The 25,577-nt window shown below is 42.1% G+C and overlaps 2 protein-coding genes across 3 annotated transcripts in view; both read right to left on the minus strand.

The window, feature by feature from the left end:
- Positions 1–278: 278 nt before the first annotated feature.
- Positions 279–7,376, minus strand: UMPS (uridine monophosphate synthetase). 2 transcript variants are annotated; one of them, XM_039495659.1, is made up of 6 exons: positions 7,158–7,376; positions 5,469–5,622; positions 3,349–4,017; positions 2,616–2,791; positions 1,921–2,035; positions 279–946 (listed from the first exon to the last, which is right to left on the minus strand). In XM_039495659.1, the coding sequence occupies exons 1-6, from the start codon at positions 7,308–7,310 to the stop codon at positions 765–767; spliced, it is 1,449 nt and encodes a 482-aa protein (XP_039351593.1). In that variant the 5' UTR covers positions 7,311–7,376; the 3' UTR covers positions 279–764. The 2 variants fall into 2 exon arrangements, with proteins under 2 accessions (XP_039351593.1, XP_039351594.1); XM_039495660.1 differs by lacking the exon at positions 7,158–7,376 and adding an exon at positions 6,834–7,018.
- Positions 7,377–13,589: 6,213 nt separating this feature from the next.
- KALRN (kalirin RhoGEF kinase) overlaps positions 13,590–25,577 on the minus strand; it is a 737,748-nt gene continuing 725,760 nt past the window's right edge. Inside the window, exons 23-27 of the mRNA XM_039494013.1 lie at positions 23,927–24,091; positions 20,387–20,465; positions 18,831–19,031; positions 17,618–17,756; positions 13,590–14,961 (exon numbers count right to left, since the gene is read on the minus strand). Coding sequence (XP_039349947.1) covers positions 14,416–14,961; positions 17,618–17,756; positions 18,831–19,031; positions 20,387–20,465; positions 23,927–24,091 — 1,130 coding nt within the window. The 3' untranslated portion in view covers positions 13,590–14,415. The remainder of the gene's footprint in view (positions 14,962–17,617; positions 17,757–18,830; positions 19,032–20,386; positions 20,466–23,926; positions 24,092–25,577) is intronic.

The raw sequence follows: 25,577 nt of genomic DNA on the forward strand, positions 1-25,577 counted from the left end.
TAACCTCAGGACTTTGTCCTTTTGCCTCTCATTAATAGACCCACCAAGCCCCACTGCAAATCAGTTTCACCCTGGGTTAACTAATAGCGACTAATAGCTGTAATTTTATCATAGGAAATTTGGAGAGGAACCATGGTACCAATAATTCATACTAGTCACAATAGCAGTTACAAACATACCAGGAACGGGCAGTAATTGAAAGTTAGAGGCCTAAGCTTATCGTACCCTTAGTTTTTAGTCCAAGATATTTACGAGATAGAGGAACAACAAACTCACAGTTGAAGGAGAGTCAATTAAAATGTTTATTAAGTAACAGATTCAGACTAGTTTGTGCTCCCTACAAGTTGTGTTGTCCCATTCAATGTAGCGAATGGCCAGCTTTGTTGTACAGTATTGAAAACGCTCCACCTGCACTGTTTCCATAACTAAAGGAAATACCAGAGGGCAGTAATAAACCAGCAAGTACCCCATGGAGTGTTTTCATTTATTATTTTCCGAAGTACTAGACTGGAGGACCAATTAGAAGTAAGACTAAAGTTGGGCAGTGATTTTTGGTTTCACAGTCTCAAATGCAAAAAAACAATGGTCACAGTTAATGTGATTTAGCTTATACATGTTACTAAAAACTTAAGACCATGGCAGATTTTACCTAAAGCAAAATATTCAATTGAGTTCAGAGTAGACGTCAACCTAACCAACGGGGAGAAACATCCTCCAAATTACTCCAGCTTCTTCTAGAATGCATTGGGAATCCTGGGCTCAAATTAGTCTTGTGTATGAACAGTAAGTCTGCTTAAATAGCTCTCCCATGCTGCCTTCCTGTACATCTCTGCTTCCTCTAAACGATTTGATGCAGACAAGATGCCACGTCCCACAATGATGATATCTGAGCCTCTTTTGCTAATAACTTCCTGTGGACTTAAGTACTTCTGTCCAAGGTTATCACCTGAAACACATAACACATATGCTACATCATTTTTCTGATTTGTAATAAGTAATGCCATCTCCTAGAAGTTCTAAAACAGACATTAGGACTCCAGAGGAGCCACAAGCTTGAGTTCTTAACACCTCAGACTTGACACATTTTCTATGAGATTGCTTTGAATGCCCAGTTAAATATCATTCACAGTGAATTCAATATCCAGGGTCTCATTTTTCATTCTCTACTATATGAAGTAGTTAGCCAAAAAGTCCCTGGCAGGATTATTGGGATTTGGTGTTTGCATATGATTTGATTGCTGCTTAACAAAACATAACTAAACGGAATTTTCTGCATTCAAATGAAGATATGTGATTTTGCTTTTGATTACATGAAGCATCTATGGATAAAAGGAAAGTATCTTAATGAAACAGTTTTGGAAATGCATTACTTACTCAACATAAGACTTCTGATTCTTTTGTATTCAATTTTACTAAATAAAAATGTTAATATGTGATGGTTAAGATTTTACATTGTTTGCATTTACCTATGTTTTTTGACTGTGTTCACTTACGCATTTGAATGTGCAGTCTAATGATAGCACATTTAACATGTCTAACAGGAGCTGCACACTCCATTGCTTGCAAAACTTGAGGTAGCAAGAAGCCTAGCAAAAAGGCTGCCTAGGCCTACTGTTCTCCTTCCGGAAGTTTCCAGAGATCTTCAGGAGAAAGTATTGAGGATTGAGGGCTGTTGTTTCTAGGCACATACGGTCTCATAATTGTATCCAAGCATCCAGACCTATTGGATAAGATGTACTGCACATGCACAATACTATTTTCATGGGATATCAACCAGTTTTTCCCCCTTAAAAATAGATAGTTATATTAGAGACAGCTGCAAAAAAATTACACTGTAAACATTCTATTATTTAAAAGTCACTTCTGAAATGACCGTGAGAAATTTCATTGCAAATTCTACCTCCCCAGGAGTGTTTTTACCTCCAGCTTGCATCTGGACCCCCGGAGTCAAGTGAAGAAATTCTGGTTTGTAACTAACTCTGGAACCAGAAATGAATCCAAAAACAAAATCTGAGTTTTCTTCAGCCATTTGTACCTAAATATAACAAAAAAACAAAGAAAAGAGTTACAAATTGCCATGCTTAAAACTAAACCTGACCAATGAGTTGTCTCAAGCCCTGCCACCTGCATGCTTCATGTTTTGTCTGACAGTGTAAGACGCTAGAGAGAAATCAGCTTTTTGCAGTGTTTCACTCCATGTCCTAGCTTCACTGCTTAAGAAATAATCACACAGCATGCAGAATTGACAGCTCCTTATTAGAACCTACATGTAACTAGAAGCTGTATAACAGAAGACTGGACATTAGACTGGGAACGTAGAACAAAAGCTAACAGGATGTGATTGCTAAGGAAAGTAGTAACGTGGTCACCATGATAGTTCAAAACAAGTCAGTGACAGACTGGTGATACCACGTTGAAGCTGTGAGCAACCTCTTAAGATCTGAAAGTCTACAAGTGTATTGTCTTTAAAGCACTGCAGAGAAATCTGGTAACTAATAGTTGTACTTGAAAAGCTGTTTGTAAACGCAGGCTGTGATGTTATGATGTGCACGCAACCAATCTCCATTGCCAGAGCAATCTGCAAGTCTTTCAAGCAAACAGAAATTCCTACTTACTGCAGATTTTGTGTAGTCACCAGTGGCAAGTGACCCTTGAGAACTCATCTCAGCAATCAAAAGACAGCCTCGCTGTGAAGGAAGCCCTACTTCTTTCAGCCCTTTCACAACTCCAGAGCCTGGAACCACATGGGCATTAACTATATCTGCCCAGGAAGCTATTTTGAATACACCACCTGAGAAGAAAGAAACAGAGAGCCACATATTTTTAGTTAAGTACCACTACGAATTTCTCCTCAAGTATGAAATGTTTTTTAACGAAGACAGAGCACTATAAGCAATACACATTTTTAAGACATTTTAACTGCTACAGTTTCTGGCAGCTGCATGTACAATCTGATTGAACAACCTGTAAGTGGCCTAACACAACCGGCCACTGTCTCTAAATCATATTTTTCACAAACACCCGTAAGGTTTTGTCTTCGTTGTCTGGAGAGGCATTTATCAAAGCCTAGAGCCTACTGTCACTAGTATTACCTTTCAGGGCAACATGGAACAAAATGATGAGAAAGGAAAAAAACAAACAGGTTCAGGTGATGAAGGCTCTACAGAGATACTGTCATAGCTTAAATGAAGAGGTTCAGACAAGCAAAATCTAAAAGTAAATGGTGTTTTAAAAATCAACATAGGTATCATCATCATCATATCTTTGCACTAAAGGGAATCACATTATATTCAGCAGGCAAAGGTATTGGTAAAAAAGTCACAATAAACTAAGGTTGCAAATAATCACCCTCATACTGATGTTTCACAGTGTTTCCAATGTCTGCAAACTTGCGGTCTTCGAATATCAGGTACTCATGTTGGTCTGCAAGTGCTCGCAACTCCTTTATTACCTCTAGGGTGAAATCATTCAGGATATCGATATGGGTTTTTAAGATACAAATGCTGGGGCCTAGAGTGGAAGCCAGCTGTAGAAGTTCTTTGGAGTCTGTGACATCAGCAGAGAGGCATAGGTTAGTTTGTTTCTTCTCCATGAGCTTGAGAAGTCGTGCTGCAACAGGATGGATTCCAGGTAGCTGAGCACGAGTGCTAAAGCTCATTTCTTTGCACATTCGTTTGATGGGAGCAGCACCATTTTGCTCTGCTGGTTTGAAGACATTCTCCAGAATGAATTTCTTCACCTTTTCAACCATCTCAGAGTCAACTTTTTGCTGCTGCTGGAGAATCTCTAGCATCGTGGACAAGGTGCACACAGAATGTAGGCGAATCCCTCGTTCTTCTAACCTGTGTTTTCCTCCCTGCTCTCTATCCAGGAGCACTATGGCATCCGTGATTTTTAATCCTTCTTTCTGAAGAACGTCTACAGTTTCCAAGATACTAGATCCACTTGTGACCACATCCTCAATGATCAAACAGGTTTCTCCTGGATTAACGATGCCTTCCACCAGACGCTTGGTACCTTTAAATCAATAAAAAGACAATCCACTGAATCACCAGCTTAAAAAAATTAACATAAAATTGTTACCCTAAGACTTGCTATTGTTAAAGCTAAACGTACTATGTATATCGGGGAATCCATTGCTATTAAGTTACTGAATTAGTCTTGAAGACAGTAAGATGCTTTGCTTTCATTGGCATTCTAGGAAGGTAATGCGTATAGTGATTACAACTGAGGTTAGGCATCAAACTTCTGTTCACAGCTCTGTTACTGACTTGTTTTGTAACTCCATGCAAGTGACTTGACCTTCCTGAGTAGATAAAATACTCCTTTATACCCCAGGAAGTTGTGAGGTTTATTCATATTTGCAAAACAACTTGAGATCTTTATGATTTATTTGCTCTTACAGGCACCAACACACATTCTACTAATCTTTGGGTGAAAGGCACGATAGAAGAGCAAATTATTATTGTTAGTGAAACCAGAACTAAACCCATAAAATTAATCTCTTCTGTAGCTATTTGCCACAGCATGAAAATTATCTGCACCACTGAGACATTCATTTTAATATTTTTACCAATATCCTAGTTCTACACCCAACAAGAAGCAGTTTAACACCCCACTGCAGAGATTATGGAGGCTACTGAGTCCCTGGCACCTTTCCTCATAACCAGTAAATGGACACAAGCTTAGTGTTGGCCTTGTAAGCAAAGTTGTGACTTTGGTGTTGTGGAACCAAAAGTCTTTACATGAGAACTTACATGCTTAACATGCCTGCAAGCCTAAAGCCTAAAAGCAGCAGAGAGAATTTTCAGTTTTTTTTGCAGCAAGCACAGCAGCAAAAAAAGTAAAGTAAGAGAAGAAGAAGGGGGGGGAAGAAGGAGAAGGCTTCATGTGCCAAACAAAACAAGATAAACAAAGAGATGAGGAGATGAAAGAAATTTTCTATCTGAAATGTGTTATTGTGACTGCTGTTGGGAGGAGGGGGGGGAAAGAAAGACAAACAAACACAAACACAGGGGGTATAATGCTGGGGACCCCCTGCGGCAGGTGTGTGGTGTGCAGGATTGATGCTATGTCTCCCTCCTGCACCTTATTTGGGCAAAAAACCTGGTTTTTTTCTTTCACCTGGTGTGGTGTGTCAATTAGTGCTACGCACACCGGGCAACGAACCCTGCTGTTGCTCCGCCTCAGGCTCTTTGAGCCAGCAACAAGCTCATGCAGCACCTGTTAGGGAGATGCAACAAAAGACACTTGCTCTAGGAGAACAGCGAGCAATGAATGTAGTGATTAGCCAGTGTTATATATTTTGGGGGGCAGGAGAGTAGGAATTCTTTTCCCTTCAACTGGAGAGATGGTCTTCCATTGGAACACAAAGAATGCAAGCCATAAAAACTATTTAAAGTATTTTTACAAGCAAATCTTTCAACCAGAAAAGACAATTTAATCTTAATTAACTTGAATCATTTTACCGTAATTTTTTGCTTCCTTCCTCCGTATAAGCATTGGGATCTGGTTGGACGAGCAGATAATTGTAGCCAAAGGCAACGCTGTGTATGGAACACCACACACCGAGTCATACTTGATCCTTGCATTTTTTGCCGTTTGAAACAGGAGATCTGCAACCTAAAGATACATCATATTTTTAAGCAATACTAAATTAAACTACAAGCATATATTACCCATGGAATCAATTTCAGATATTCCTGATTGATTGGTGTATGGTCAGAAGCTACTTCCTCAGACGTTTGTAAGCAATATTCTGCCAGTACTATTTGTACCCTGATAGCTGCTAACACATTTTGGGTGCTATCAAAATACATTAAGACTAAACTCTTTGGGCCAAGGATTAGCTAAGAAAAATGTCTGGTAACTTCATTCATGGAATTAGTGGTCAGCGATCAGTTATTCAAGGAGTCACACAAAACATGCTCTCCACTGGATTATTAATTATTATTATTATTTGCATTGTCACCATTCCTTTAGCCAACAAGTCATCTCTTCTTTTAAATTTACTCTCACCTTTTTCTCGCTGTGAACAACTGACAGGGCTAGCAGAGTGGCCAAAAAGAAAAAAAGTGAAAGATACTGTTTATCCTATATTACAGATCCATGCTTGTACTACTATTTTTTGATATACACAAAGAGAAAGAAAATCAGCATGTTTTCCAGTCTTGCCACAATGGGTACAACATATTTTTTTAAATAAAGGAAAGCCTCAGTTATTCAAAACAGACGACTAACCTAAATTCTTAGTTAGCTGAAGATCAGATTTTCATCAATATTTACTGCACTCCAGCCAGAGGATGAAAGGAAAATTATAAACTAACTGAGCCACAGGCGATCCCAAGGTCAGGAGGCTGAAGAGGAGAGCTACAAGGTGTAATAGCAGCAAAGAATCCTGTGGCACCTTATAGACTAACAGATGTTTTGCAGCATGAGCTTTCGTGGGTGAATGACTTCTTCTTCTTCTTCAAGTGGCTTTTTTTTTTTTCGAGGTTTCTAGGGGTATGTTTGTTTTGTTGGTGTTAGTGTAGTGTGGGTGTGTGAGTAGATGGTGCAGTTTCTTAGTGTATTCCTCAGTGGGATCTGAGGGAAGTAGCTTAAAATTTGGTATTGGAGTTTGTCTGGATGGCCCTTTTTGGGTAGTCAGACCTGTTCATGATGACAACAGCACCTCCTTTATCAGCCTCTTTGATTATAATGTCAGGATGGTTTCTGAGGCTGTGGATGGCATTGCGTTCTGCACGTAATAAATACTTATGTCCAGAAACCAGCAGGTCTTGTTCCTGCTTCATTTCAGGATAAAGCTTTCTGCCCTCTGCAGTCTTCCATACCTCAATACTAGTAGATTTGCTTTGACATTTGTCTGTAAAACGCCTCAGCCGCGCACCCCGGTGCACAGTGCTCATCCTTGCCAGGTGAATGGACGTTTTTAAATATTACCAAACTGACATAAACGCTACGGCGGGTGCGGAGCCATGTCGCGGATTGAGCTGCGGAGAGCGATCGGCACGGAGGCTCTGAGCAGCCGCTCACGGGGCTGGTACAGAACTGCGGGCTCAGCACTTGCCCAGATATCCCACACCGCAGTCTCCGGGCCGCCCGGACGCCCCCGCAGCAGCAGCAGAGCCCGCGGGCCGCCCCCCCGCGCCACGTACCTGGCTGAGGAGCGGCGGATGGGAGACGATGACCCGCAGGTCGATGTAGATGGGGGAGGCGAGGCCGCTCTTGAGCACGAAGTCCCCGAAGCGCAGGGCCTGGGCCTGGTGCAGCCCGGACACCAGCCGCTCCACGGAGCCCGTCTCCACCATGCTCCCTCAGGCAAAGCCGGCCCGCGCGCCAGCCGCCTCTTCCTGCCGGCGCCCAGTGATGACGTAACAGAGAGCGAGCCGCGAGGCTAGTGACGAGAAAAGAAGGGGCCTTGTCGCATGCCTTGGCTGGCGCCGCCGCTGTGTGCGCATGCGCTGCTTCACCCGGCGGGCTGATTCCGGGCCGGACAGCCTGGGTTCCCGCCAGGACCCATCCTGCTCTGTGGGAATGGAGCGTCTCGGAGGGCTCCGTCCCGGCCTCCGTAGCCAGCCCCTCGCATGGGCTGAGGGGTATCGGGGACTCCCCATCCAGCCCCCCCCCCGGGGACAGGTTCCCCATGGCCGTGTATGGGTGGATGCCCGGGCCGCACGTGGTTCATCGGGGCGGTGCTCGCTGTCACCCGCCCTCGCCTCCCTGGATCCTGCCTCGGGGCTCAAAAATACCTGCGCTTGACTTAAAACGGGGGGGCGCGAAGCGCAGGGCTTGGGGCTGCTCTGGCCGGGCGTTTGGGGCAGGGTTCACCTCCTCCAGCTTTTCTCTGTGCCTAGAAGGGCCTCTTGTTTCTTTGAATAAAAACAGAGGTTCCCTACAATCACCTGACTCCAAGAGCTGAGGCTTTAAGATGCCCCTCAGTGTTGCAAGACTCATGATAAAATCTAAAGCATTGACACCAGAGTGGGTGACAGGAGGAGCCTTTCTTCAGGCTGGCAAGGGGGCTAGCCTGTGGGTGGGATGGCCTCTCTCCACCTTGGCACAGATCCTCCTCTTTGTATCTGCAGGGAGAGGAATGGGACCTTTCCAAGTGGTGCTTAGTCTTTCGCTGGATGGGGAGAGCAATGCAGCTTCGAACAGTCACGTCCAGAGATCTGCTCCACCCTCTGGACCTTGTAGCAAATAAAGAAAAAGCAGTTCCATCCCGTATTTTACATGCACTAGGCAAGAGCTGGGTGAAATTTTGAGACCAATAGCTTATTTGCTGAAAAATGCAGTTTTGGATCGCATGAAAGTATAGATGTAGAATTTGGGGAATAGTTTCAACTGGAAAAAAAAGTCAAAATGTGTCATTTCAATATATTTGAAATAAAATGTTTTGATTTTTTAAACATTTCCTTTATGAAATGACTAGATTTATTTAAAAAAGGTAAAATACCCCCAGCTGCCCAAAATTATTTTGCATCAAAACATGTTTGACCCAACCTGATTTTTATTTTTTTTCATTTCAGCAAGAACCACCTCCCTTAGTTCGATGTTGGGTTGGTCCAAAATGAACTTTTGGAGGGATTTTCCAATTTGACTACTGAACTACAAAAGCAATTGTTCGCTCAGCTCTATATAAGACCTAGCACATTCTGGGGTGATACCTTCAATGTTTGACTTCCCTTTGGACATCCAGTCAGAAGGGGGTGTATTGAGTAAAGTAGCTGATGTGTTTTAGTGTCTTAAAGGCTCTGCAGACTCCAGAGTTTGTGAAATAAAACTGACTCATTTTCTCTGAACAATTGTCTTTAATCAAAAAACCCAGAAACTGCATCTTTAATATACTGTATTTATAGGAACACAATGAAATAAGATGTACATTTTGAAGCTTCTGTAGATAACATACTATAGCATAGTAATAATTAACATGTGACAGCAGTTAATCACTTTACAATGTTACACAAGTAATTGGACTTTCAAATAAAATATTTACAAACTTACCTTTACAAAACAACATTGTGTGTATACAAAATGAAATTTGTAATAAAACAGAACATACACGTAAGGCAGACCAGCAGGGCACTGAAATTAAGGCTGTGGAATTAGTTTGCACCTTGAAAATGCTGAGCTCCTAGCAATTTTTTTTGCTCCTCTTTCAGTTGATTGTTGCAAAGATTGAAAAGCATCAGTATATTCTCTCGCTGTGAATGTCCTTCTTTAAAAACAACAACAACAACAAAACCGTCTGTGCATTTGCCTTCCTTATGGTATCAGTGGAAGGCATATCTGGTTTTATTGCCCTCACCGGCAGAGTAGTTTTGAACAGTTTGGTAGAAAGAGAAGTAAAAGCACCAGCATCTAAAGTTGGACATGGAGGTGAAATATGGCTTAAGTGACTAGAGAAGATGTTTGTTTTACTAGCTTCATATTAAAAGCCCACAATTACAGCAAATATTTAGAATCCTGACATTATGGTACCATTTATCAATATACAGATTCCAGAATAGGAATTAAACACTTGATGGCAGTATGCAATCAGCCTTGTAAAATAGGATTTTATTTTGTTCCCCTCAGAAAAGCTCCATCTTGTGATGGAACACAAAAGAATGAACCGGATAATAAATCTGAGTCCTGTGTGAGAGAAGAATCTGCCTCTATAGGGAATGGACTGGAAACAGAACCAACCGTGTGATTGTCAGTCAGACCTCTGTGTATGCACTAGTCACTAAACTGGTCTCTGAAGATTGTATTATATCTTAGATAATTTGCTTTTTAGCTGCTAATTTAAAAGGCATTAAAGTACAGTTATAGTCCCAAAGCATCCATACAAACAGCATTCTGGGGTTCCATATTTCGCCTCTTTTGATGGTTTGCATATGAAAGGCCAAATTATGCTCTCAATTACACCTGTGAAATCCTCTGTCACCACAGGAAACTAAGGGCAAAATTTGGCCCCAAATTTACTTACTTGAAAAATGAAGCTTGTTTCAACTGCTAGCACTTTCCCAGACCTAAAGAAGAGCTCTGCATAAGCTTAACTCTTTCACTAACAGAGGTTGGTCCAATAAAAGATCTCTCACCCACCTTGTCTCTGAGCACTTCAGAATAACATTCCTGCCAAAAGGATCCGTTATTCGAGAAAAAGAAAAGAGAAGGAACAAGACATGGAGGTGACACAGTGTGGGGATGGGATGTGGACAGCTTTGATTATTTTACCTAAGAACGGCCATACTGGATCAGACCAATTGCCTATCTAGCCCAGTATCTTGTCTTCCAACAGTGTCCAGTGTTGGATGTTTCAGCAGCAGTGAAAATAACAGGACAATTTATCAAATGATCCATCCCCTGTCATCCACTCCCAGCTTCTAACAGTCAAGAGGTTTAGGGACACCCAGAGCATGTGTCCCTCGATGGACCTAACCTCTATGAATTTATTTATACTTTTGGCCTTCACAACATCCCCTGGCAACCAGTTCCACATGTTGACTGCATTGTGTGAAGAAATTCTTCTTTGTGTTCATTTTGAACCTCCTGCCTATTAATTTCATTGGATGACCCCTGGTTCGTGCATTATGTGAAGGGATAAATAACACTTCCTTATTTACTTTCTCCACACCATTCATGATTTTATAGATCTCTATCATATATCCCCTTAGTCCTCTCTTTTCCAAGTTGAACAGTCTTTTTAATCTCTCCTCAGATAGAAGCTGTTCCATAGCCTTAATAAATTTTTGTTGCCCTTCTCTGTACTTTTTCCAATTCTAATATCTTTTTTTGAGATGGGGCAGGCAGAACTGTACACAGTATTCAAAGTGTGGGTGTACCATGGATTTATATAGAGGCAACATGATATTTTCTCTTATTGTCTATCCCTTTCCTAATGATTCCTAACATTGTTAGCTTTTTTTGCTTGCTGCTGCACAGTGACCAGATGTTTTTTGGAGAACTATCCAGCATGATTCCAAGATCTTTTTCTTGAGAGGTAACAGCTAATTTAGATGCCATCATTTTGTACGTATAGTTGGGATTATATTTTCCAACATGCTTTACTTTTCACTTAGCAATATTGAATTTCATCTGCCATTTTGTTGCCCAGTCACCACTTTTGTGAGATCCCTTTGTAGTTCTTCACCGTCTGATTTGGACTTAACTATCTTGAGTAATTTTGTATCTTCTACAAACTTTGCCACCTCACTGTTTACCCCATTTCCAGATCATTTATGACTGTTGAACAGCACTGGTCCTAGTACAGATCCTCGGGTGAACCAAAAACTTACCTCTCTCCACTGTGAAAACTGACCATTTTTCCTACTCTTTGTTCCCTATCTTTTAACTAGTTACTGATCCATGAGAGGACTTTCCCTCTTATCCCATGACTGCTTACTTAGCATAAGAGCCTTTGGTGAGGAACTATGAGAAAGGCTTTCTGAAAGTCCAAGTACACTATATCCATTGGATCACCCTTGTCCACATGTTTGTCGAGCCATGAAATTCTAATAGATTGATGAGATATGATTTCCCTTTACAAAAGCAGTGTTGACACTTCCCCAACATATTGTGTTCATCTATGTGTCTGATAATTTTACAATTACTATAGTTTCAATCACTTTACTTGGTACTGAAGTTAGGCTTACTTGCCTACAATTGCCAGGATCACCCCTGGATCCTTTTATAGAAATTGGCATCATATTAGCTATCCACCAGGCATCTGGTACAGAGGTTGATTTAAGTGATAGGTTACATACCAAAGTTAATATTCTACACTTTCATATTTGAGTTCCTTCAGAATTCTTGGGTGAACACTATCTGGTCCTGGTGACTTCTTATTGTTGAATTCATCAATTTGCTCTTAAACCTCCTCTACTGACACCTCAATCTGGAACAGTTCAACAGATTTGCCACCTAAAAAAATGGCTCAGAGGTGGGAATCTCCCTTACAACCTCTGCAGTGAAGACCGATTTAAAGAATTCATTTAGCTTCTCCACAATGACCTTGTCTTTCTCGAGTGCTCCTTTGGCACCTCGATTGTTCAGAGGCCCCACTGTGTGTTTGGCAACTTCCTGATTCTGGTATATTTAAAAACAATTTTGCAATTAATTTTTGTGTCTTTTGTTATTACAGTTTTACACTTGACTTGCCAGAGTGTATGCGCCTCTCTGTTTTCCTCAGGTTTTGACTTCCAATTCTTAAATAATGTGTTTTTCTCTGACTGCCTCTATTACTCTGTTTAGCCGTGGTGGCTTGCCTTTTTTTTTTTTTTTGGTCCTCTGTTCTTTATATTTGGGATATACATATAGTTGTGCCTCTATTATGGTGTTTTAAAAAAAAGTTTCCATGCAACTTGCAGGCATTTCACTCTTGTTACTGTTCCTTTTAATTTTCATTTAATTAGCCTCCTCATTTTTGTGTAGATCCCTTTTATGAAGTTAGATGCTACTGTGGTGGGTTTCTTCAGTCCTCCTCCCCCCCCCCAGGATGTTAAATTTAATTAGATTATGGTTGCTATTTCCAAGCAGTCCAGCTCTATTCACCTCTTGGCCCAGATCCTGTGCACTACTTAGGACTAAATCAAGAATTCCCCCTTCCTTGTGGTTCCAGGACTAGCTGCTCTAAGAAGCAGTTATTAATGGAATATAGAAATGTCTCTGCATTCCATGCTGAGATGACATGTTCCCAATCAATAGGGGGATAGCTGAAATCCCCCATTATTATTCAGTTTACTGTTTTTGTAGCGCTTGTAGAGTGACTGCATCACCTGGCAGTGGAGAAAATTCTTCTCTGCCCATCAACTAACTCCTGTGGATATTCCCAGGACACAGCCCAGTCACTAGGACTGTGTGCTGGATTTTGCTACTGCCCCTAAGTGATTTCTCAAGATCGACTAGATAGCACAGGTTATTGAATCAAGCCCTTTGCCTCAAGAAATCCCAGCACCATGAATGAAGGGTTTACTATTACCTGGCTTGGTAACATCAGTGGTATTACCTACTCCAGACACCCAGATAGCAATCAGAACTTACCTACGTGCCTGGAAAAAATATACTCCATTGCTGATTAGCAGATCCATCCCCACACAGGGCTGATCTTACACTTTGTAGGGTCCCCGAGCTATTGGAGCAGGAGGGGGGAAAAAACACTAGGCGGTGAGTTGCCTCTTCTGCAGCTAAAAAGGGGAAGATTTGGCCAGCCAATGAATCACCTAGGACATAAAAATAGTCTCATGGATGCTTTGGTGATGGAGACCTTAAAGTGCATGGAGAGAGATTTATGAATCTGGAAGTGTAATAAGCAACCAATTTTAAACACTGAAACCAATTTTGAAGCTGTGAGCACAAAGATAAACCCACTACTCTTACTGCACTTTGACCAGCTTTGGGCCGAGCAATTTCAGAGCTAGAAATGGAACAGGATCCTTTTAATATATACACGCGCGCGCGCGCACACACACACACGTAAATTGAACAACCTGATAGAAAAAAAAATCATCATAATCTAATTTACAGATACTGCAAAAATCAGACATAGCCTTTTCTCAGTGCACAGGTTTTGGAAAAGATTTCTGTACAATGTTTATAAAATGTTTTAAAAAACCATCAGCGTCTCATTGTGCTTAGTCAAAACAGCTTTCTGCCACAGTGAATTCACTGCCTTAACCATAGCTCTAGAAGTTACTGCATGTTGGTTTGATGTAGCAGAAAGCTCTGGAATCCCACTGGTATTCTTATCTGAAGAGGTATGCGGAAGCAATACCATGTAACGAGAGTGTGTCTGAAATCACATTGTATTTAAATCAGGTAACCACAAAAGCTGATATTACAATGAATAGGGCCTGATCCTGCATGCCCTCTGCAGGCTGAGTCCCCACTGATGTTGATGGGAGTCGTGTATTAAGGGCTTGCAAAGTCCTGCCTGTAACTGGCACTTGGCTAGCAATGATTTCAGCAAAATCTGAATCCAACACAGTTTTGCAGTAAATGCCGACTGCCTAGGGTCAACCTAGTTTTACTCCACCAATCACAACTCTCTTCCAAATCAGTCTGCCAAGAACGTGAGGCTGTCTTCTAAGGCTGCCTTTCAAAAAACTAAGGCAACAGTATTTTGGCTCCCATTTTTAACACCCTCTTATAACATGGACCTCACTATAACCAGAAGATTGCTTGCTTTCCAAGAACAGCCTTGTCAAGGGGGTGTGCACGCCCACTTAACAGCACCCACATTAACTTTGGTTCTGAGTAACTGGACAGATACTGCAACCACTAGCATGAGTTACATCCCTCAGTTTGGGAAACCACATGAAATGTATGTAATACTTAATACAGACTTATATACAGACAGATTCCACCTTGTGTCTGTTCATACTGTATGCCTTGCCTCAGGCCCAGCTGTGTACATCACAGGACTACGTTGCATCACGTTCCCGGGTTCATCCTGCTCATTATGAAGCTCTTGACGTTGGGAACTGGATGCACATCATACTGGTGTCTGCGGCGCTCAATGAAGCAAGCCAGACGGGAGGTATCCAGTGGGATTTTGGAATAGCTGCCATTGTGAGGCTGCAGCCACGGATGCTGTAAACAAGTGGCTGCTGTTGGCCTCCTCCTGAAGTCTTCCTGGAGGATAACGTTGATGAAGTCTCTGGCTGCATGACTCACATCACAGAAATACTCATGAGGGAAGCTGAAATCCACTCTGCACACGTTTATACACGTCTCCTCTTTGCTTTCATCCAGGAATGGAGAGACGCCACTTAACATGACATAGGTGAGGACCCCAATGCTCCAGATATCTGTGCCCAGTGAGACAGGGGCACCTTGGATAACTTCAGGAGCTGCAAACTCAGGGTTTCCAAGCAGCTGATGAACATGGTAATGACCCGTGATCTGAACTGCATCTTCCAAGTCTATAAGCTTGACACGAGGCACTGGGATCCTTAAGTCAATGAGCAGATTTTCTGGCTGTTGAAATTTTAAAACAGACTAAATTGTAGGATTGTTTTGTAAATGAAATGTGTCGCTTTCATTTTAAGAGAAGTTGACACCAGTGGTTCTCAACCAGGGGTCCGGGGATCCCCCTGGTCCATGAGCAGGTTTCAGGGGGTCCACCAAGCAGGGCCAGTGTTAGATTTGCTGGGGCCTAGGGCAGAAAGCCAGAGTTCCACTGCATGGGGCTGAAGCCTGGGGCTCTGAGCCCCACCACCTGGGGCTGAAGCAGAAGCCTGAGCAACTTAGCTTCATGGTGCCCCCAGTGCCATGGGTCCCTGGGCAATTGCCCTGCTTGCTACCCCTTAATGCCGGCCCTGGCTTTTATACGCAGAAAACCAGTTATTGTAGCACAGGTGGGCCATGGAGTTTTTATAGCATGTTTGGGGCAGGGGGAATCAGAAAGAAAAAGGTTGAGAACCCCTGTGTACTAGCTCATCAAAACATACTGAATCAGAGATGCGAAATACCAGTCAGGACACTGAATGCCTGGGAACAAATTCAGCTCCCATTTACACAGCTGTAAAGGCAGATCAACGCCTTTAGCGTCAATGGAGTTATTCTGGTTTTACACCAGTGTAAGGGAGCAGGACTTGACTCTTGGTTTCTATGAGATGAGATAAGTTTATTTTTCCCAAATTAAATCTTCCTAGAGCAATTATATATGGATATAATTATTTGTCTTCCAAACTAGAGTGCAGGTATTTTTGGTCCTAACCTCTCCTGGTTTCCTCCTGCTCGTAGCTATTTCAGCATTTCTTATGGCTCTCTCCCTACACTTGCTGCAGACCTGCAGGGCTCTGGGCTGTGTCCCTCCTTTTGCACTTTCCCCAGGAGTTCTCATTTGAACCATGGATTCAGCTCTCATCTAGCTTGAGATAACTTTCAAATTTATTTCTTCACCATCATCTACTCATAGCTCTCTGCTGGCCTCTCCTTTATCTCCTCATCCTCCGGCAGTTCTTACTGCTACCTCAAGCTCAACGTGTCTAAAATTAAGCTAATCACAGAGCTCTTCTCTCTCCATTCTGAAATCATTGTTGACAATACCAGCATCCCTTCCCTCACCCAGTTTTATAAGTGCATGACTCAGCCTTCTGACTACTGTGACTTCTGCCTCTCTTGCTTCTCACTTACCAGCACAGTTTTGTTCCCTTCAGTGCATCTCTGAAGGACTCAAGTGATGGGGACGTCCACCACGTGCTTTGGGAAACTAGCCCATGGTCTAATAAAGTTGCTAATTTAGGATTCAGTGGAAATGAAGTAATTTGCAGGAACACCTATATACTTCCTGAAAGCTCCTGTAGGTCCAGCAAAGAATCTACAAATACATATTGAAAAGCATTTTCGGTAGCTTAGCCAATTGGGACTTAGCCTTTTCATATGTTATTTTGAAAAAAAGATTTGGTCATGGGCAACGGAAGAACCAAAGTACCACCTGAAATAACACATTTCTGGGGTGAAGATTCCAGGAGACTCCTCCATGGAGCTGAGTCTACTAGTAGGGATTAAGTCACTAAGTGGAAAGGGAATTCATATAAGAGGGCAGGTTGGCGCCTTAGTGTCTATTTTTGATTGCCATTTAAGTCTGCACATGCACTTATATATATATATATATATAAAAATCCCCAAACAACCAATACTACCTTAACTGCTACCCAGGGCAGCTTGAGCCCAGGTTGGTGTCAATCCCCAATGAAATTCTAGTCACTATGTTGTGTGTTAGTTATAACCAATCAGTCAAAAGAACTGGAATGCCAATAAGAACATTACAATAATGAATTCAGGACATTATCTGTCAGACTCTGGCAGCATAGCTGCCTCCTGCCATGTGTGTTAACAAAACAAGGTTTGATTCATGTTAATGACACTATAGACTTTTGAGCCTCCCTCAAAAGTCTAGGGGGGGAGGGATAGCTCAGTGGTTTGAGCATTGGCCTGCTAAACCCAGGATTGTGAGTTCAATCCTTGAGGGGGCCACTTAGGGATCTGGGGGGAAAATCAGTACTTGGTCCTGCTAGTGAAGGCAGGGGGCTGGACTCAATGACCTTTCAAGGTCCCTTCCAGTTCTACAAGATTGGTATATCTCCTGTTGTTATTATTATTAATTCTCCAAAATGCAGTTGGGAAAATCCTTCTTCCTCTGACCAAGTCACTCCCCTCCTTGAGTCTCTCCGCTGGGCTACTCTCCCATCCCACTGAAGTTTAAGCTCCTTGTCCTGACCTTCAAGGCTTTGCACTGCTATGCTCGTCTGCCTCTCTGCTCTTTTCTTTTCGTAGTCCCTACTTTGCGCCTCCCGCCCAACTTCTCCCTTTGCATCCTTCTCCTCCTTTTGTCTTCTTTGCAAGAGCAACTTTTCTCATGTGCCAGGCATCCACTCTAATCGAATCCCGCCTTAAAACATGGCTCTTCCACAAAGCCAAGCAGTATAAACCCATCAAACAGGGAAGGAAGAAAGAAATCCCGCACCAGGGTGATCAGCCTTTCTGCTGGCCGCCTGGTGCTTTATAGATCTGAACTGTAGTGCTTGTCTACTTAGATTGTAAACTCATTAGGGCACAGACTGTGTCTCCTAAGCGTTCTGGGGTCAGTGCTTGACCAATGAATAACTTCATCCTCTTTTCTTCCTACCTTTATATCTAAATGAGCCACTCTGCAATTGTGAAGATACTGTAAGGCTTCCATTGTGTCTCTTATGTAGAAAGCTACTTTTTCCTCCATCAGTTCATCATGATTCATAAGATAATCCAAGAGACGGCCATCATCCATACTAGAAACAAATCAAAAACTCAGCTTGAAAAAAAAAATTCATCACACGAAACCTCCCGGAATGGTTAAAATTTGAAAATATAACTGCAATGACCTAAAAATGGAGGAAGCTCAAATGTAAGGCTCAGCATGTAGCTAATGATATCTAAAGACACTGGCAGGCCATGAAAGCGGTAGCATGATTATGCCTCAACCATTAACTTATCAACAGTCTTTGAAAATCTAAAGCAGCCTCAAGATATCATAATTTGCTCAAGGACTAATTCAACATATGGTGGCAATTTCTCTGAAAACAAATACATTTATTTACTGGGATCGGTCTATTTCTCTGTAGAGCTGATGGATAAAGGTGTAAAAAAAGGACTGAAATTTTCAAATGAAAATATTTTCCTTTTGAAAATGTACACTCTGAAAAATGTCCACCCAGGTCTATTTATCTGTGTAAATATACATATACAAATAGCCCACATGTACTTCATGGGACATTCTCTATCTAGGTAGCATTTTGCATTAATAATATCAAACTTTTAAAATAATTAGATTTCAAAGCAGGCCAATATCATTATCCCCATTTGACAGCTGGGAAAACTGAGGCACAGGGAGGCCAGTGATTTGCCTAAGGTCACCCAGCAGGATAGTGACAGAGCCAGGACTAGAACTCAGGTCTCTGGAATCTTAAACCAGTGCTCTGTCCACTAAGACATTTTGTCTCCAAAAGCCACCATTTCTTTATAGAGCATGAGTGCTTGCTGCACTGCATTTGTCACTTAAAAAAAAGGCATTTGGGTGAGATTTGACTGATATATATTTTAACACAATTATCAAAAACGGACAGAGGGGGCCAAATTAATCTCTGATGTAATCCCACTGCCTTCAGTGGAGTAACATCAAACATGAACTTGTCCCAATGATTCTGAGTTTCTTTTAATCCATAGATGAGAGACAGTAGAAATCCAGCGTGTAACGGGTGTGCTACATGGCACTATGATCTAAAAAAGGGCAGCAGGTGAAATCCTAGGCTCACTGAAGTCAATGGGAGAGCCTCACTTAAATCCTGATCCTGCTAGGTACTTACAGCTCTAAAACTAAGATATAAGACGTGGGCGACTCATAGGTATCGTGGATAGTTATATACTGAGGATGCTGCAAGTGCTGTAACAAAGCTGCTTCGTGTGCCGCCTGCTCTTTCTTTTTCATTTTTTTACTAATGAATTTCACAGCGACGTCCTTCCTGGTGGCTTTGTGAATACATTTCTTTACTGTGGAGAATCGACCCCTGGAAGACATGATAATGAAGACGATCCATGAATAAATCATGTCTGGTTTTTTCAGTGCAATAAGAGTGATTTTCAAAGCGTTATTTGAGTCTAGTTGAGTCTAGTTATTCATAACATTTCCCTACAAAGAACCTAAATTCCCTATCCTGGGAGTTTAGATTTTTTAGGATGAGCAAAAAGAGGTGATAAATGGTGTCATTTGTCTTTGTACAGTCATTGTGCTGTCGTCGAATGCTCTCCCATGGGCTCAATTTGCAGCTGCTGCTTTTTCTTTCAAATAAGCACAAAAAATAATTTTCTAATAAAAACGACCATTCTCAGAAAACCAAAAGAACCTCCCCGCCCATTCAGTAACAATATTTAATAATTTCACCTAGTCATTTCAGATATGAGATCAAGTGATTCTGAGGGACAAGCGGTAGTGAGTCACTTATACAGAGCAGGTCAGACTTGTGCAAAGCCATGCACAATTGTTCCACAGTGGAGGAACAAAGTGAAATACTCTTGTCTTGTAACTAGTAAGTACAGTAGATAAAGAATCCGTATATTGAAGACAGACAGGTACAAGATGAATTGCACATTGTCCTACAGAGCTACGATAGAACCCTAACCCATTAGCCCCAGAAACACTGGTCTCCACCACTTGACATAAAGCAGATCTCTTAGACAGCACTAGTAGTAGAACCTTTATCTTTATATATTGGCCAGCCCCACAGGCTCTAGTTCAACAAATCATCTCTATTCAGCAAAGCACTTACATGCATGATTAACTTTAATCGTGCACTTAAATACTTGGTTGGATAGTGATGGTAGGGTGACCAGATGTCCCGATTTTATAGGGACAGTCCTGATTTTTGGGTCTTTTTCTTATATAGGTTCCTATTACTCCCCACCCCCATCCCGATTTTTCACACGTGCTGTCTGGTCACCCTAAGTGATGGACTAAAGCACACGCTTAAGCACTTTGCTGAACTAGAGCACAGAGTTAAGTATATCAAGATTGGCTGGATTATCATGACATCAAAAGCCCAAGTCAAACTAGAGAAATGAGAGCAGATGCTAGCAAAAACTTCCAACGACGGATATAGATTTCCACAGCTAATATGTTAGAAGTTCACATGCAGCCATGCCTTTCTGAATTACACTTCTCAGACTATATTCTAAACTTGATCTTGAAAGTGACATCTTTTGTACTGATTTTATGTGCACAACAGCCTGAAAGAAATGGCACTTTTAAAAAGGTAAGAAGGAAACGTTGCATTTACTTGGTAGCTCTAAAAAGAACCCTAAACATTCCCCTGGTGGGAAAGCTTCACATGATTGTTTTTGTGTTTTATTACAAGGCTAATATTACCTCCCAATCTCATGCAATTCCATATAAGCAAAGTCAAAGTTTTCTTTCCATGAAACAGTGGCACCATCAGCGGCAGCATCTTTGGGGAAAAACATATTCAAGAAAGATCCAGGTTAAGAAAAGTTTCCTAGGTAACACAAAACACGTTCTAATTCTCATATAGCATTTAAAAATTTAAGTGTCTTAAAGGAGAAATTAAGAATTAAGAGTCAGTTTCCATATCTCTTCCCTAGGCAAAACTGCCAGGGGGAGATTCCGCGCTGTGCCTCTAAAAGGTGCAGCCCAGGAGAAGAGGAACTTAAGGTGACTTTGTGCCTTCCCAGTTCTGGGCTGCTTCAGTGGCTGCAGGAGTCTTCACTGTAACAAAGACAGCCTGTGGGGCCTAAGTTATAGTTGCCTCTCTGGGCACATCTACACCGCAGCTGGGAGCGAGCCACCCAGCCCAGGTAGACAGAGTCACACTAACGGGGTGTCAGGGTTCCCTCCCCACTCTGAACTCTGGGATACAGATGTGGGGACCCGCATGAAAGACCCCCTAAGCTTATATTCCACCAGCTTAGGTTAAAAACTTCCCCAAGGCACAAATCCTTCCTTGTCCTTGGATGGGTACTGCTGCCACCACCAAGTGAGTTAGACAAAGATTCAGGAAAAGGACCACTTGGAGTTCCTGTTTCCCTAAAATATCCCCCCAAGCCTCTTCACCCCCCTTCCTGGGGAGACTTGAGAATAATATACCAACCAAATAGGTTAACAAGGTGAGCACAGACCAGACCCTTGGGTTTTTAGGACACTAAGAACCAAATCAGATTCTTTAAAAAACAGAACTTTATTATAAAGAAAAAAGTAAAAGAAGCACCTCTGTAAAATCAGGATGGAAAGTAATTTTACAGGGTAATAAGATTCAAAACACAGAGGATTCCCCTCTAGGCAAAACTTTAAAGTTACAAAAAAACAGGAATAAACCTCCCTCTTAGCATAGGGACAATTCACAAGCTAAAACAAAAGATAATCTAACGCATTTCCTTCCTATTACTTACAATTTGTAATCTTAGATGTTTAGTCCGGTATGGCTTTGGGAGATGTATTTTCCCTGCCCTGATTCCTCGCTGACCCAGAGAGAACACAGAGAGACACAAAACAAAAACCTTCCCCCACAGATTTGAAAGTATCTTCTCCCCTTATTGGTCCTTTTGGTCAGGTGCCAACCAGGTTATATTTGAGTTTCTTAATTCTGTACAGGTAAAGGAGGGATTTTATGCTACCCTTAGCTGTATGTTCACGGGGTTTGAGCTAGTGCATTAAAAATAGCAGTGCAGATGTTGCGGGTTGGGCTGGAGTGCAGGCTCTCAAGGCTTGAAGAACATAAGAGCTGCCATACTAGGTCAGACCAATGGTCCATCTAGCCCAGTATCTTGTCTTCCAACAGTGGCCAGTGCCAGGTGCCCCAGAGGGAATGAACAGAACAGGTAATCATCAAGTGATCCATCCCCTGTCGCCCATTCCCAGCTTCTGGCAAACAGAAGCTAGGGGCACCAGTCCTGCCCATCCTGGCTAATAGCTATTGATGGACCTATCCTCCATGAACTTACCTAGTTCTTTTTCAAACCCTGTTATAGTCTTGGCCTTCACAACATCCTGTGGCAAAGAGTTCCACAGGTTGACTGTACATTGCATGAAGAAATACTTTTTTGTTTGGTTTAAACCTGCTCCCTATTAATTTCATTTGGTGACCCCTAGTTCTTGTGTTATGAGAAAGAGTAAATAGCACTTCCCCCCTTATTTACTTTCCCCACTCCAGTCATGATTTTTAGACCACTATCATATCCTTTCTTAGTGGTCTCTTTTCCAAGCTGAAGAGTCCCAGTCTTATTAATCTCTCCTCATATGGAAGCCATTCCATACCCCCTAATCATTTTTGTTGCCCTTTTCTGTACCTTTTCCAATTCCAATATATCTTTTTTGAGATGGGGCGACTACATCTGCACGCATATTCCAGATGTGGGCGTACCATAGATTGATATAGAGGCAATATGATATTTTCTGTCTTATCTATCCCCTTCCTAATGATTCCCAACATTTTTGACTGCCGCTGCACATTGAGTGGATGTTTTCAGGGTTGAGAGCCTGAGCTCCAACCTGAGTAGCACAGCCCACTGGGCTATTTCTAGTGTGCTAACTCTAGCCACACTAGCGTGAGTCTGTCTACCCAGGCTAGGAGATTAGCTCCCAGCTGCAGTGTAGGCATATTCTTAGAACAGCCGTGAAACTGCCCAGAATCTCAGTGCTGTAGTCCTGTGCCTGACATACCCTCCCATCTCCATCCCTGCCCCCTGTGCTGCGGCTTGTGAGGGAGTCCCTAAAGGGCAGACTTGAAGCTGTTTTCCACAGTGCCTGCACCAAAAATCTCCCCACTGCCAGATCCTAGGCTTCTGAGCCCCTTTTTGCCACTCTGGCCTTTTTCCAGAGTGGCGTGAGGATCTGATCGCCAGGGAGTGCAGGGTCAGCCTCAAATCCTGCCTGTATTGACAGGCTCCTGGGGTAGAGTAGGAGTCAAATAATACAGCTTCCATTTAAGTGCAAGGAAAAGCAGAGATTTCTAATGCCATTGTAAGATAAGTTCTACTATTTCTTACAATATAAAACAAATTATTATTTATATTACAGTTAGTGCCTAGACCCACCAACCAAGCCCGGAGCTCCATGGTGCTAGGTATTGCACGTAGTAAGAGTCAGACCTCGCTCCAAAGAGTTTATGGTTTAAATAGGCCAGGCAGAGTGTGGGAGATGGAAAGTATTATCCCTATTTTACAGATGGGCACTGAGGATGAAGTGACTTGTCTAAGGTCACACCGGACCTTGACCACAAGTCCATCCTCCCTCTCCATTTAAAAGGGTTTTATGACTTGATGAAATACATTCATATGTTTTAAACCAAGAGCACCCACGTTTCCTTATCTGTAAAATTAGGTTAGTAATCCTGCCTTATCCACAACTCAGGAGTGTGTGTGTGTGTGTGTGGGGGGGGGGTGCGGATTAATATTTGTAAACTGATTTGAAAGCCTCAGATGAAATGCCTTACAGAAGTGTAAAGGATTATTGGCTGGGTCTGCAAAGCCCTTCATTCAACTTGTTTATATTTCTCAAATGATCTACTTTCCAGACAGAGCCGGTGGCATGCGAGGCTGGGGCAGGTAAGAGAGGAATGGGGCATACATCCCCTGGCATGGGGGGATATGGAGGAATCCTCTTATGGCGGGGTGGAGGAATGGCGAGTTTTCTGGGATCCATCAGATACTCAGTTATCCAAATGCCTTTTCCTTTTAGAGAGAAAGGAGTTGAGCTGAATCTAAGACTTGGTGAGGCTAGTAACATTTAGGACTGCTCTGAGGAAGTATCTAGCTTTCTCTGATATTCATCACCTGAATCTCAGCTCTAGAATGGAAATTTAATGTTGACCAATCAAAAAATAATTCTCCTTATAAGCACTACCTTCTCCTTCTCATCTGTCAGCTGGCCTTTTCCTTTTCAAAAAGTACTCACCATACTCAGGGAGGCTCACAAATTCTGAGGGCTCACTAGGTAAACTAATTCCCCAGGGATTGCTGGCGCTGACTCTGAACTGATATCGACAGCCTGGAGTGAGATCTTCAATGACAAGATAGGTATCCAAAGTGGAGGCAACTGACTGCTGCCAGACCTGGGCTCCTGAATTTTACGGAGAGAAAAAGCCAGCTGAAGAAAACACAGTTTGATTTAGCTCAAAAGTAGAATACTAGTTCTTAAAGAATACCAGTTCTTAGCCATCACTGTTTACAGGTTATATAGCAGAATGATAAGGCCAATTCATAAAGAAATCAATGTGTGAATGAAGCATACTCAGTAAGAGAATTCTCTGTCTCTCTGTCTCTCTCTCTCTCACACACACACACACACACACGGCTGTTTATATTGAAGCAGGTAAAATCCATGGGTTTTTTTTTAAAAGGTAGAAATAAAGAAGCTTCTATTATTATGTAATTAATTTTGACCATTGAACTGAAAATACACAGGATTGTTTGCAATGATACACTTTTGAGTGATTTGCTCAAGACAAGTTTTGATGGGCCTAATGCTCCACTCCAATACACTGGTTTTGAGCTGCTTTAATTCTGTTGTTTAGGGTGATCTAAGGGGTTCTAACTTGCATTAGGCATGTGGCCTCCCCCTGGAGTTATACTGGTGTAATGGAGAGGAGAATCAGGCTTCCCTTGTGATGGGGCTTCCACCACATCCCACAGGAGACTATTCCATTGTTTAGTAGATGACAGTTTCCTGAGAGGTTTCAGAGTGGTAGCCGTGTTAGTCTGTATCAGCAAAAACATCAAGGAGTGGCACCTTAGAGACTAACAAATTTATTACATTGGTATATGTGTGGAATATGCCATCATGTGCCAGCAATACCCCTCTGCCATGTACATTGGCCAAACCGGACAGTCTCTATACAAAAGAATAAATGGACACAAATCAGACATCAAGAATTATAACATTCAAAAACCAGTAGGAGAACACTTCAATCTCAATAAAAGACTTAAAACGGGCAATTCTTCAACAAAAAAACTTCAGACTCCAACGAGAAACTGCAGAACTAGAATTAATTTGCAACTGGACACCATCAAATTAGGCCTGAATAAAGACTGGGAGTAGATGGGTCACTACAAAAACTAATTTCCCCCTGCTGATACTCACATCTTCTTGTGAACTGTTTGAAATGGGCCACCTTTATTACACTGGCCTCGGTAACACTACAAAAATGATTTTTCCTCCCTTAGTATTCACCCCTTATTGTCAACTGTTGAGAATAGCCCACCTTAACTGAATTGGCTTGTTAGCACTGACCTCCCACTTGGTAGGGCAACTCCCATCTTTTCATGTGCGGTGTATTTATACCTGCTACTATATTTTCCACGTATCTGATGAAGTGGGTTTTAGCCCACGAAAGCTTATGCCCAAATAAATGTATTAGTCTGTAAGATGCCACAAGTACTCCTTGTTGAGTTTCCTGATAACGCATCCTAAACCTCTTTTCTCATAATTTCATCCCATTATTCTTTGGGAATATCTCCTTGGACCACCCTGGGACAATTTTTCTCCCTCCAAACACATCTTCTCTCTAGTTATTGTTTAACCAAGCTGCAGCTATGTAACACTTTTA

This window comes from Mauremys reevesii, linkage group 11 (assembly GCF_016161935.1).
Source record: "Mauremys reevesii isolate NIE-2019 linkage group 11, ASM1616193v1, whole genome shotgun sequence".
In the NCBI taxonomy this organism is placed as follows: Eukaryota; Metazoa; Chordata; order Testudines; family Geoemydidae; genus Mauremys; species Mauremys reevesii.